The sequence below is a fragment of the Eurypyga helias genome, unplaced genomic scaffold (genome assembly GCF_000690775.1).
Source record: "Eurypyga helias isolate BGI_N326 unplaced genomic scaffold, ASM69077v1 scaffold10116, whole genome shotgun sequence".
Taxonomy (NCBI): Eukaryota; Metazoa; Chordata; class Aves; order Eurypygiformes; family Eurypygidae; genus Eurypyga; species Eurypyga helias.
This window is the reverse complement of record NW_010254689.1, coordinates 1-12,447: the sequence shown is the minus strand read 5'-3', so window position 1 is coordinate 12,447 and position 12,447 is coordinate 1. Positions and strand designations below refer to the sequence as shown.

General features: G+C 42.1%; 1 protein-coding gene across 1 annotated transcript; it reads right to left on the bottom strand.

Annotated features, from left to right (window-relative positions):
• Positions 1-10,737: 10,737 nt before the first annotated feature.
• On the bottom strand, positions 10,738-11,139 carry LOC104502985 (ovalbumin-related protein X-like; the record flags this gene model as incomplete). The annotated part of the gene is made up of 1 exon (XM_010153094.1): positions 10,738-11,139. A coding segment is annotated over one exon (402 nt), but the record flags the coding sequence as incomplete, so codon positions are not given.
• Positions 11,140-12,447: the final 1,308 nt, after the last annotated feature.

Below are 12,447 nucleotides of genomic sequence, written 5' to 3'. Positions count from 1 at the left end.
TATATTTGTATTTTCTCTAAATAGCTCTCAATCCAGTTCTCCATTTTGTGACTTTGACTTATTTCTTTTGCATTAAAACAGGTGAAAAACTCATCAGTGGGTAATATATTTCAGTGACACTACCTAGAAGAAACAACAAGCACGAGTAGAGGTCACTTTACACCCATGTAAGTAACTTACCTTCTCCATCTGAGATTGAGTTTTACCTCTTGCTCCCAGATAGACCATGGCCAGGGCTGAAATGATGCTCAGGGGAGAATAGAAGATGTTGTCATTGGCATGGTGGACTTTCATCTCCTTGAATACATCAAAACAAAATTCTGCATTTGCTACACTGATGGAATGTGAAACCAGGGTTGGCTGAAAGAAGCAGAAAGACCGGAGCTATTATGATGAAACATATTAATTGTCATGAAAGAAAGTCAGTGCACTTGAACCCCTGAATTTGGTGCACCCGGTTGGGTTTTTTCAGCAAACAGGATCATCCAGTGGTGTGGATTTAAAAGACAGACAGGCTTTTGGATTCATGAGCATGCTGGATAGCTACCAGTTATGCATAGGCTGCTGATTCTTCTACTTGAAACTTGATTTCTCCTTCTCTGTACAAGTATACCATATTGTTGAAAAAGCTGCAAATAATATTAGTTACCTTGAAAGAAGCTCACAAACAGCCTTTTCTCATCTCTCAAGAAATAAAAAAAACAACACCCACACATAGATTTGTTCTTGGAATATTCTTTTTTTTTGAGACTGCAAATCAGGTTCTTCACTCTAGTTTTTAACATCACTTTTAAGAACAGTTAACAGATCAGCCCGCTATGATCCAAACTGGAGTTAATTCCAGTATGATACGTGCAAGTCTGAAGCAACAGCACAAGTTTTGCTAGATTTACTCTAATTTCAGCCCAGTGTAAAGGGAATGCGGGTCCTTACACCACCTACTTTATCAGAGTTTTCAAAAGTTAGCAACATTACCTTCATTTTTAAAAATAGGATAATGAAGGCACAGCAGTGGGGACTGCAAGTGATTTACCAAATTCATCCAGTCATGACAAACATCTGTAACTACTATGCTCCATTCATTGTTGGCTCAATTACATCTCACTCTGTTTTTAAAAAGTGCCTTTTAATCTTTATTATCACCTTTTCCATAAAATCCACCTTTTAATAAGACAGTGTTTGTTTTGTAGAGATCTTCACATCTTCGATATTTTTCTTTCCCCTTTTCCTGTCATTCTTGTACAATTTTCCCTGTAGTTTCAGCACCTAGCATTTCATGTAACACTGAAGGGAACAGAGGTTTTTTTTAGTAAAGACGACCACACAGAGTAGGAAATACAGTACTGTAAAGTCTAATGCAGGAATACAGTGTTTATACCATTATAACTTCCCACATGTTGACAGAGAGAGAACCTTGCTAGGGTGGAATTTCCCCTAGCTCTTGGGGATCTTCAGGCAGTGAAAACTTGAATTTGTTTCTCTCTATGGTTGCTAGAGAACAAAATCCAGGACACCGTGCCATATGTATCACAGTCCCTATATAATCATCGCATTCATGTGACAGTTACCTCTTAATGCAGGATAATTTGAATAATAGTGCAACTGGCTGTTCCCCTGCTGGAATGGATGCTCAACCTCTCTAAACTGAACCACTTATATAGGTGATATAAGCTACATTTTTAAAATTTTTTACCAATTCTGCTAGCTATTGTATTTTAGGCTTTAAGCTTCATTGATGGTCTTGGTGAAGAAACATATGCATGAAGCAAATGTTTTGGGTTTGTTTGGGTTTTATTTTAATCTTAGAAAATGTAAATGTTAAAGATAACACAGAGGTGCATTATGGTGGGATCACCTGAACATGCTGCATTCCTTAATTTCATCCAGAGAATGTATTTCATAAACCCTGCAACTGAGCTTTAGATGCATCCCATAGAATTTAAACAGATTCAGTTTTGTCTTTTAATTCCTATTGGAAAATTAAAGGCATAGAGTAAGAAGGAAGAAAGGCTGTCATAACACATCACCACCAGCTTTGCAATGTGGAAGAGTTAGGAAACAAGGCTTTAGCTGATACAAACTACAAACAAATTCTTTGACTTTATGTGAGGCAGAATGCGAAACAGTAGAATAATGCAGAACGCACATGTGGAGGCGAGATGAGGGTTCTGCAGATTCATCTGTTTCTTCAACTGATATTGAATGTCATAAACATGAGGTTATGTCCATCTTCTTGCAAGTTTTGTAACATCTTTTTTAAACTGCATGTTAGAACATAAATCATAATCAAAAGAAACTCTTACCTGATCGGCTTCACCTGCGAAGGTAATAGCACAGCTTCGCAGCTGTACTTGGGGCAGAATTGCTAACTCCTTGAAATATATCTTGTGTAATTTTGTGACACGCCCCACGCTGTCTGTTCTGTGTTGACCAAATAAAGTGATGGATGGAGCTCTATGTCAGACATGCACTTTTACTTGGAATAAGTCCATTTTTTTAAAAAAAAAAGCCTGAATGAAAGGATTTTACCCTAAATTTTCCATAATGGAAATTCATACAATAGCATGTGAAACCTTGCAGAAAAGGAAGGAGCATATTGAAGTGGCTGAAGCAAAAATAGCGATAAAAAAAACTCTATTCAGTGGAACTTGAATAGTAAGTATGATTTGGTTATGTCAGCAAATAGTGTGGCATAGATGATGAAAATCAACCAAAAAGAAGTGAAAAATTCAGTCTTGCAAAATGTCTCTAAGAAATTTTGAGTTAATTTCCTTATTATTTCTCTGTAATGAGTACTGACAGGCCAGATCCCTCCCAGAGTTACAGTTCTGTGAACTCAAAGATCAGCATATGCAGGCCTGCTTGCTATGGTATGCCCACACTATACTTATTGCAACTTCTCTCTCTTCCATTGTTGGCTGGACTAGCAGTATCACTAGCCTTCCTTCCCACCAGAACCTATATGTAGCTCTTGCTGAGGAATGGAGAAACTGATGCTACCAAGGAACTTGAGGAAGAGCACATCTTTCAAATGTTAGTTGCTAAATTTAATAATATCGAAATAGATTAAATTATACTATTCTGCAAAAACTTGTATGTAATTGCCCAGTGCCACTTAGAGCCTGCCTTGTAAAAGACCACAGACATAGTGTTTCACAGAGCACAGTTTGTCATCCTAGAGCAATCTAGCTCAAGGAACTCAGACATAGTCACAGTCTGCGCAGCATATCGGTGGAACAAAACCTTCAGTGAGCATCTTGTGGGAATACAAATTAATTTCAAAAGCAATATTCAGAGCATACGTATAGAGAAGAATTACAGAGCTGCGGAAGGATGTGTTGGGGAAAGAGAGTTGAGCAGATAAAAAAGGCAAGGCTTCTGTTGCTTTTTAAATTCAGGCATCAGGATATGTAGATCCCAGTCAGATGCTACCAGAAAAGGATTTGAACTTGTTGCTAAAATTTTGAAGGGTAGTTTAAGGCAAGTTGTTCTTCTTTTCCACAGGTCACAGCACCAGATGCTAGGACCAGAATGTGCCTTTTGTACATACCGAGACCATTCTTGCAGCTCTTCCACAAGTAACTTCATGGCACATCGGGTGAGCAAACCAGCTGAAGAAACATTCATGGTCTGCAGGACAGTCATAATATACAATAGCAAGCAGAAAGCAGTCACATAATTCCTTTGAAATAGAAGAATGAACAGACAATAAAAGAAACTGCTTTGACCTGTCTAAATGCCGTGTGATTTTAAAACAGAAATCCAAAGTCAATACACAAAATGCCACTGAAATTGTCTAGAACAAATTATGCTTCTGGAGAGATGAGGTGGACTCTTTAACCCTTTGAGTTTCCTGTACAAGTGGAAAGCCTCTGAATCATCCATACCTTTCTCCCTAATACAGTCCTTATTAGTCCCGTTCAGCTGAAGATGCTAGTGCAATAATAACCAAGAAGGGCTCACTCTGGACTGGTGCACTTACATACCACTAGTACTTCACATGGCACAGCATGTAGCACAGGCCAGTCTGCTACAGCCATTGCTATGCAGCAATGGTGCTTTTAGGAAAGGTCTTTAGGCCTTGCCTCATGGTTGGTGGTCCATCACCACAAATTTATTGTAAAGAGAATGAGCTATTCTCCCGCAGGAGCGGTACGTAAGTTGGTAACCACCGACATGAGTCCTGTTTAGCTGAAAAGGGTATCACCACACTGGTGGAAAGACAGGTCAAGTGGGTGAATGTGTCTGTACGTGGTGAACAGGTTTAATCACATAATCAGGAGTGATCCCTAAACTGCAAGCTGTTCCTGCGGCTGCTGCTCCTTCTGCCTTTCCCACTTAAAACTGCTTTGTTTCTGTTCAAACAGGCTTTAACACTCACAGCCATGGTCCATTGTTGTATACTTCACAGCTCAGAAGTCAAAGAATTAGTCAATGCATTTTACCTTGTCACTATAACTTTTGAGTATGCCTTGAATCTTTTTCTTTGACAAGCAAATTGTCTAGCGGTACACTACAGCTCCCCGTGTGTGAGCCATCTTGGCATTTGTGCACCATCTGCTTCAGTCAATTTGGATCATCATAGACAGCCTGGAACTTAGAAGCTACAAAGATGTCCAGTGAGTCAGTGCAGTTCTTTCGTAGCAGCCAATTCACAGCACTAATGTTGTTAGCAATGGCATGGTTTTCAAAAAAATTCCGATTTAAAAATATTCATTAATTAAAGGAATCTTTTGTTTTGCAGTAGAGAAGGGGCAGGACACTGCTCAAGAAGCATGTTAATACACAACCCAAGTTACTGTTTTTGTTAACATTTCTATTTTTTATTGGTCAAGTGGACGATTAATATAAAGCAAGTTGCAGAAGCATCAAAATCATTCCACAAGTAAATAAAAAACTTGATCATGGTCAGCCATCAGCGCAGAATCATAATAATACAAGAGGTACTGCATAGACTGCTTGGAAAATTTAATCTGTCATGGAGCCTAGTGAGATTAATCTACAAGATCATCTACCTGGACCTGTGCAAAGCCTTTGACACTGTCCCACACAATATCCTTGTTCAGAGACATGGATTTGAGGGACGCACCACTCAGTTTATAAGGAATTGGCTGCATTTTTGCACTCAAAGAGTTGCAGTCAAGTGAAGATGAGTGGCAAGTGGTGTTCCTCAGGGGTTGGCAGTGGGACTGTCACTGTTTAGCATCTTCGTTGTTGACCACTGAGTGCACCCTCAACAAGTTTGCCGATGACACCAAGCTGCGGGCTGCAGTCGACATGCTGGAGGGAAGGAATGCCATCCAGAGGGACCTGGACACTGCCAACCTCATGGAGTTCAACAAGGCCAAGTGCGAGGTCCTGCACCTGGGTCAGGGCAATCCCAAGTACAAGTACAGGTTGGGTGGAGAATGGATTGAGAGCAGCCCTGAGGAGAAGGACTTGGGGTACTGGTGGATGAAAAGCTGGACATGAGCCGGCAGTGTGTGCTGGCAGCCCAGAAAGCCAACCGTATCCTGGGCTGTACCCAGAGAAGTGTGTCCAGCAGGTCGAGGGAGGGGATTCTGCCCCTCTACTCTGCTCTTGTGAGACCCCACCTGAGTTCTGCATCCAGCTCTGGAGTCCTCAACATAAGAAGGACATTTTAATTCTCTTGTATGGATTTTTCTTCTAAGCATTTCCTGAATATATGTAGGTCTGATAGTCATGCTACTGACAGAATGCCAACATGGTTGAAATTAGTACCTCTCCTATGGGGACAGGCTGAGAGAATTGGGCTGGTTCAGCCTGGAGAAGACCAGGTTCCGGGGAGACTGTATAGCAGCCTTCTAATTCCTGAGGCAGCCTACGAGAAAGCTGGAGTGGATGCCCCATTCCTGGCTGTCTTCAAGACCAGGCTGGATGAGGCTTTGAGCAACCTGGTCTAGTGGAAGGTGTCCCTGCCCATGGCAGGGGGGTTGGAACTAGATGGTCTTTAAGGTCCCTTCCAACCCAAACCGTTCTGTGATTCTATGATTAAACAAACCTTCCTGTAGTTGAAGCACTTCCCGGGATAAAAGGTAACGTGTTGCCCTGTCCAACACAGTTGTGTAATGCAGCACAAATACAAAAGGATGTGTTTTGCCACAGGTCCTTGTTTTGACAATGTTTGTCCCAAGAGAGAGGTCAGCTAAGGCTCTGCTGCCCTTTCCTCTGCCAGCCATTACATTGTGGAGCTGTCCCTAAACCAACAGACTCTTGAACATTTGAGACTTTCCAAAAGGATATGAAGTCCAGGTCAACTTACAGCCCAAAGCCTTTCATCCAATCACAACAACCCACGCAGAACTCAGGTTTTCTTCTCATCCATACTGCTGCTCTTTTGCCAGTAGGAAGGAGCAGGTTGATTGTTTCATGTTTTCTTGCTCAGAGGGACTGCCAGTGATTGTTTAGCTGGTTGCCATTGCAGACCTTGGTGCCGTAGCTATCAATGATGGTTTCTCTTTCAGTTGTCTTGTATGTCTGTGTTCATTCCCCAGTCTGAAGAAAATGAGGTGTCTGGTCAAGCTCCTTCAGACAGGAGCTCAGAGCCCACCTGGCACCTTTCTGCAGCAGCACTGTCCCATTCTGAAGAGACCAACGTTGTTGTCTGCAGCGCTGCCTTGATTGTTCACAGACTGTTCGACAGGGATATGCGTACCTCACTGTTGCCAGAGTGGATTTCTCAGCAGGATCATGTGATGACCTTGGTCACAAGTCTCACACTTACTCACTGCATTTGTTTAGCAGCATACACAGCACCCAGAGTCTGTGGCTATACAGCTTCTGGACCAGTGCACACAACAGTCCCTTTATCAGACACCCCAGCATATGTGAAGTCCCATATTCATCCCTCAAATCCCTGGGTTCAGCCAGCAGCCAGGGAGAAGCTGTGGATGGTCTTACCTCACTGGGTCTTCAAGAGGCAGCAAGGTAACCAGTACCTGGTATACACATGGTGCAGGTCAGTTGGCCACTGGTGGTGGCACAACTAGTTTACTGGCTGTGCCATATGGGAGCATAGTTAGGAGGGTCCCTCCTAACTCCCCTTTCAGACAAGACTGACTGTGGCAGCCTGTGGCTGGCACTTCTCATGTCACCATGCCTGTCACCTCACCTCCCACTTCTTGCTGGAAGGTTGCCAGTGCGCCATTATCTTGGCACGTGCTCCCAAGAAAAACAGCATTTTTAATTTTGCACAAAATAGCATAAACTAATTTGGTTTGTTTCAACACAGACATCATTGCATGAAGCCTTCCTCTCCCTGACTAGCAGCCTACTGAGCTCCTTAATAATATTCCTGACATGTTTCCTGCCTCCCCTGCAGGAAAAGACTGCTGCAGAAAAGGAGAGGAGAAATGTCACTGCACAAAGCTCCATGCCAACATGTCGGCTTTGCAGAAAAGAACTGGAGGTCCTGGCAGACACCAAGTTGACCGTGAGTCAGCAGTTTGTCCTTGTGGCAAAGTCAATGGCATCATGGGCTGCATTAGAAAAAGCATTGCCAGCAGGTAAAGGGAGGTTGTGCTTCCCCTGCTGGGACCACAGCTAAGCCCTGTGTCCAGCTGTGGGCTTTCTGGCATGAAAGAGATATGGATGTACTGGAACAGGACCAGGGAAGAGCCACAAAGATGATGAAGTGTGTACAGCATCTGTTATGAGAGGAGAGGCTCAGAGAGATGGGACTTGTTACCCTGGAGAGGAGAAAGTGCAGGGAGGGATCTTCTCCATGTGCATCACTTACTTGATGGGATGGTGAAAAGAGATGGAGCCAGATTTTCTCCAGTGAGAGGCAAGAGGGAATGGACACAATGGATAAATTCCACTTAAACATAATAAAATACACTTGTTTATGGAGAGGGGGGCAAAGCCAGGTTGCCCAAAGAGGCTCTGGAGTCTCCATCCTTGGAAATATTCAAAACCCAGCAGGACATGGTCCCAAGAAACCTGCTGTAGCTGACCCTGCTTGAAGCAGGGAGCATGGAATAGGCAGTCAGCAGAAGTCACTTCCAATCTCAGCTATTCTGTGATTTTGTTTTATTGATAGAGGAAGATCTCAAGGGGGATGGAGACAGCAGGGGTACTGCACAGGCACATGCCAACAAAGTACTGTGGTGTAGATGAGACACTCGGGATGACAAGTCTCACAGAGGAGTACTCTTTCCATGTTGTACGTCACCTCGTACTGGGAGGCCTTTGGACCTCTCTTTCTGATTCCTGAAGGTGTGTTAGTTGCACCAAGAGGTACAGAAGGTTTCAGACTTTTTCTTGCCCCCCATGTGTTACCTGCCAAGCCTTCCGTGTGGTGCTGCACAGCAGTCTGGGAGAAACAGGGCTTCAGTTCTTCAGAAAACAAAAATGCCAGTAGCAACAAGGAGAATTTCAAGGTTTATTTATTTTCATTTTTTTTAAAATGACAATTTTTGGAGCACTTTAATATTGTTAAAGTTCTAGCCTTTTATTTTAAAGCAAATACGCTCAGCTGCTTATTGGCATGAGGCCCAAGAGTGTGCCTGGGAAATGAACCCTGCCAGATGAAAGTGCAGAGGTCCTCAGGCAGAGCATGGCATCCAGCTGTGCTCCTGGGGCACTGGCACCTTTCCACTGCATGCTTGCTCGGAGAGAGAGAGCATGGAGAGGCTGTACCACAGACCCTGTCTCTCTGGGGCACAGGAAAGGCTGCTTCTCCCAAATCTCCTCAGGGCTTTGGAGAGCTCAGAGGCCAAGCAGGCATTTGTCATCCCACTGGCCTGGTGTAACACCCTCTTCATGGGGAAATAGTTTTCCACTGCCCTTTAAATACTGTGCTTCCTCTCTGGTCTGTGGTGGCCAGGCCAGGTCCTAGCGGTTGGTACTTTGTCGCAGGTTTGGTCCAGTATTGCTGAATTTCCACTTGTTGCTGCCTCCTGTTTTCCCTTTTGATAAAGGGGAAGCTTTGTACTTGCTTGTAAGCCTCATGACTCCTTTGATTTTTTCCCATTCCTTCATTTTGACCTTAGTTGTCATTCAGGAAACACCGTTGGTCACTGAGGCATATCCTTGTACTTTAAGCGTTTTCCAGTTTAATAATCATAGGAAGGTTAGTTTGCAAATGTAACCCTTTTCAAGTCCTCTTATTGTTTAGGTGCACGGGCTTTTAAATTTAAGACTGGATGAACTGTTTCTGGCTACAAGAGATGAAAAAGGTGAATAAAGAGCTTATGGTAAACCTTGAGATGCTGAAATGTTGCCTGTCTTAGAACTGTTCATAAGTGAACAGCTTTCATTTCTAAAGAACAAAAATTAAAACGTTTATACAGAGAGGAATCAAACTCTAGAGGTGTGCATTTATGCCTTTCATAAACGCCTAGGAAACTTCATATCTTCATGCTTTATTCATTCTAAAACCAGGATTTTGTACTAAATCCCATTTTACTCACAACAGTTACCAATATAATTATATTCTAATGGTTTGTGGTCCAGAAAATATAATTCTCATGACAAGCATTTGTGATTTTCTTTTATTGTGTTAACAAAAAAAATCAATTGTATGCATCAAAATCAATAATGTATGATTAGAATGAAAACAGGACATACTATTGAGCCAATATAACCATATTTTCAGATGGCAGTGGACACAGAAAAAAAAAAGAGAATGTTGGGATTCTTATGTATTTCTTAAAAACGAGAGATGTATCCCTAACTATCATAGGAACAAAGAAGTCCAGATGCATTCATGGAAGAATAACATACTCAAGTTTTGAACTTCATCTGTGGGCTTTCCAGGGACTAATTGAAGTTTACTTGCTAAGCAAGCTCAGCACAGACAGGGATTATTTTGAAAGCTGTGTTTTTTCACAAAAATCCCATGGAGAAATCAGGTTCTTTAATACCACTTGAAGGATTTTTCACAAAAATCAAGATTTTCACAGATTTGAAGTGTCTTCCAATGTTTTAAACAAGAATTCAGACCGATCTTTTGCTTGAAGGTTCTCACTGAGTTCGGGATCATATGGATCATCCCGATATGCATGATTCAGGCTTTGAATCTACACTCTGTAAGAAGGCATAACTTCACCTACACAAACTCAGATTTCTTCTCATTCTCTGAAGTGAAAGGAAGACTCTCCATGACTTTGGAGAAACGTTGCAAGAAGTTCAGAATTTGGTGAGGAACTCATGGTGAGAGGACAACTCTGCTGGCAGTGGACATGTACACACTTTCCCAATGGCTAAGTAAAAAAAAATTAAATTTGCATAGGCACTAGTCAACTTGCATATCAGAATCTTATCCACAAGTACCTCCTCCAGACTGGAGATCTCAAAGCCTGTGTTTCAGGAACAACAACATGGGTTTGTCAGCAGGATGCTACCAGGGAATGGGATGAGCACACTAAAGGACTGACAAAGACTTGGAATCATGCCTGCAACTTGTTCCTCGAGTGAAAATTACTTGGCCCCTTCCTGGCTAGTGAGTGCCTCTATTCACTGATGGCTCAGTCCTTGCACAGCTCAAGCAATTCTGAAACCAGTATCAGAAGGGAAAGGAGTAAGCATGCTTGCTGCTGTTTCCTCACCTGCAGGTGTGTCTTTGCTATGGAAGCTTCCCTAATGGGCAATTCTTAGATTAGGCTTCCCACTCGGAGAAAAAATTGAGAAGAGATGAGATTACACTATAATGTTATGGTAAAGAAGGCCTGTTTCTGAGGGAAAGGCAAGCATTATTTCCAGTTCTTTCTTTCTTTAGGGGAAACAATATCTACCGAAGAAGAGGATGCTGTTGGTCAGATTGTGTTTGATCAAGAAAAGGAAAGGATGGTCAGCCCTAAACTCTTCAGTTTCAGGGGAATGCTTGAAGTCTCCCATCACACCTGCTGAGCCAGCCATCTCGGAGCCCTCTTCATTGACTTCCATGTACGCCTCATGGATGGCCTCGGATATCTTCAGGCTCTCTGCTGAGGAGATGCCAGACAGGTTGGCCGAAGGGCTGAACAGGTCGGTCATGCCCAAGGCCACCAAGACAGATGTGAGGTTATATTTTTCCTCAATCTTCATGCGCGGGAGGCACACTTTCACTCTCTTCTTCTCCATCACATTTGGGCTGGTCCACTCCGTAAGTTTTTCAAAGCTGATTTTGCTCTCAAGCTGCAAAGGGAGGCAGGGAATGAAATGCCTGGGATTTGAATACAACTTCTTCCTATCATTCACTTTAATCAAAGATATAATCCAAAAAGCAAATCTGAATCGTTCCTGAATTGAATGCTACCAGCATCCTTTTAGATTATTATTTGACTCTCCAGTACCCCCCATGTCACTGTCCTTTTATTCAGTCCCTTACCCACCTGACACAATCTTGTGTCTGGTGAGGCACAACGCCATAGTTTCACACCCTGGCAAATTAGTCAGCTTGTGAAAGAGAGTGCAAAAAAGGCTGTGAAAATTTGCCTACAGTTGATAGCACCTAACAAATGCAAACTCTTCTACATCTTTAACAACTACTTCATAACAAAATTTTACAAAAATGCTGAAATAAAAATAATGGATTATATAGTGCAGGCTGCTTCCCTTTTTCCCTTTCTTTAGGTAATTTGGGAACACATTGATAACATTATTTTAAATGATTGACACTGGAATTCTGATTTTTTTTGCTACTTCTTTCAGAAATCCTGCATGATGGTTATCCAGTCCACCTGACTGAGGCAAATTAAGGTTTTGAGTTTGTTTCTTCCTTGCATCTGTCCATTTTTATTTCCTCTTTGCAGTTAGCATCCTGCATTCACTCAGTGGTTTAGCTTCATTTTCCTCCAAGACAAAGACAAAATATTCATTTAGTTTTGCATAGTCAGTAGATTATATTTGTATTCTTGCCTCACTGCATATTGGTCCACTTTTCTCTTATTTTTCTTTAAAGCACAAGCCCCTCTTTTTACTTGCTTTCATGCAACTGGCATAAAAGTTGTGCCAGAGGAGGTTTAGATTGGATATTAAGAAAAATTTCTTCACTGAAAGGGTTGTCAGGCATTGGAATGGGCTGCTCAGGGAGGTGGTGGAATCACCATCCCTGGAGGTAGATGCAGTGCTCAGGGACATGGTTTAGAGTGGGCTTGGCAGTTTTAGGTTGACGGTTGGACTTGATGGTGTTAAAGGTCTTTTCCAACCTAAATGATTCTATTATTTCCTTTCCATTTCCATAGAGATGAAGTCTTAATTGATGAAGTGTTATTGATCAGTTAGTTTAGCTTCATTAGTTTCAGCATTTCAAAATCAAGAATATTTTATTAAGAACATGCTTTACCTAACTTTGGGTTTAATTCTATGACAACATATTTTTGAAAGCAGTGAATGTATGGTGTTTAATGAGGATTTTGTTAAAGTCATTAGTGATTCCTGCAAAGAAAGCCTAATTCTCATCTGTTTTAGCAACATTTCCTCAACAGTTTATAAAGGCGGGGG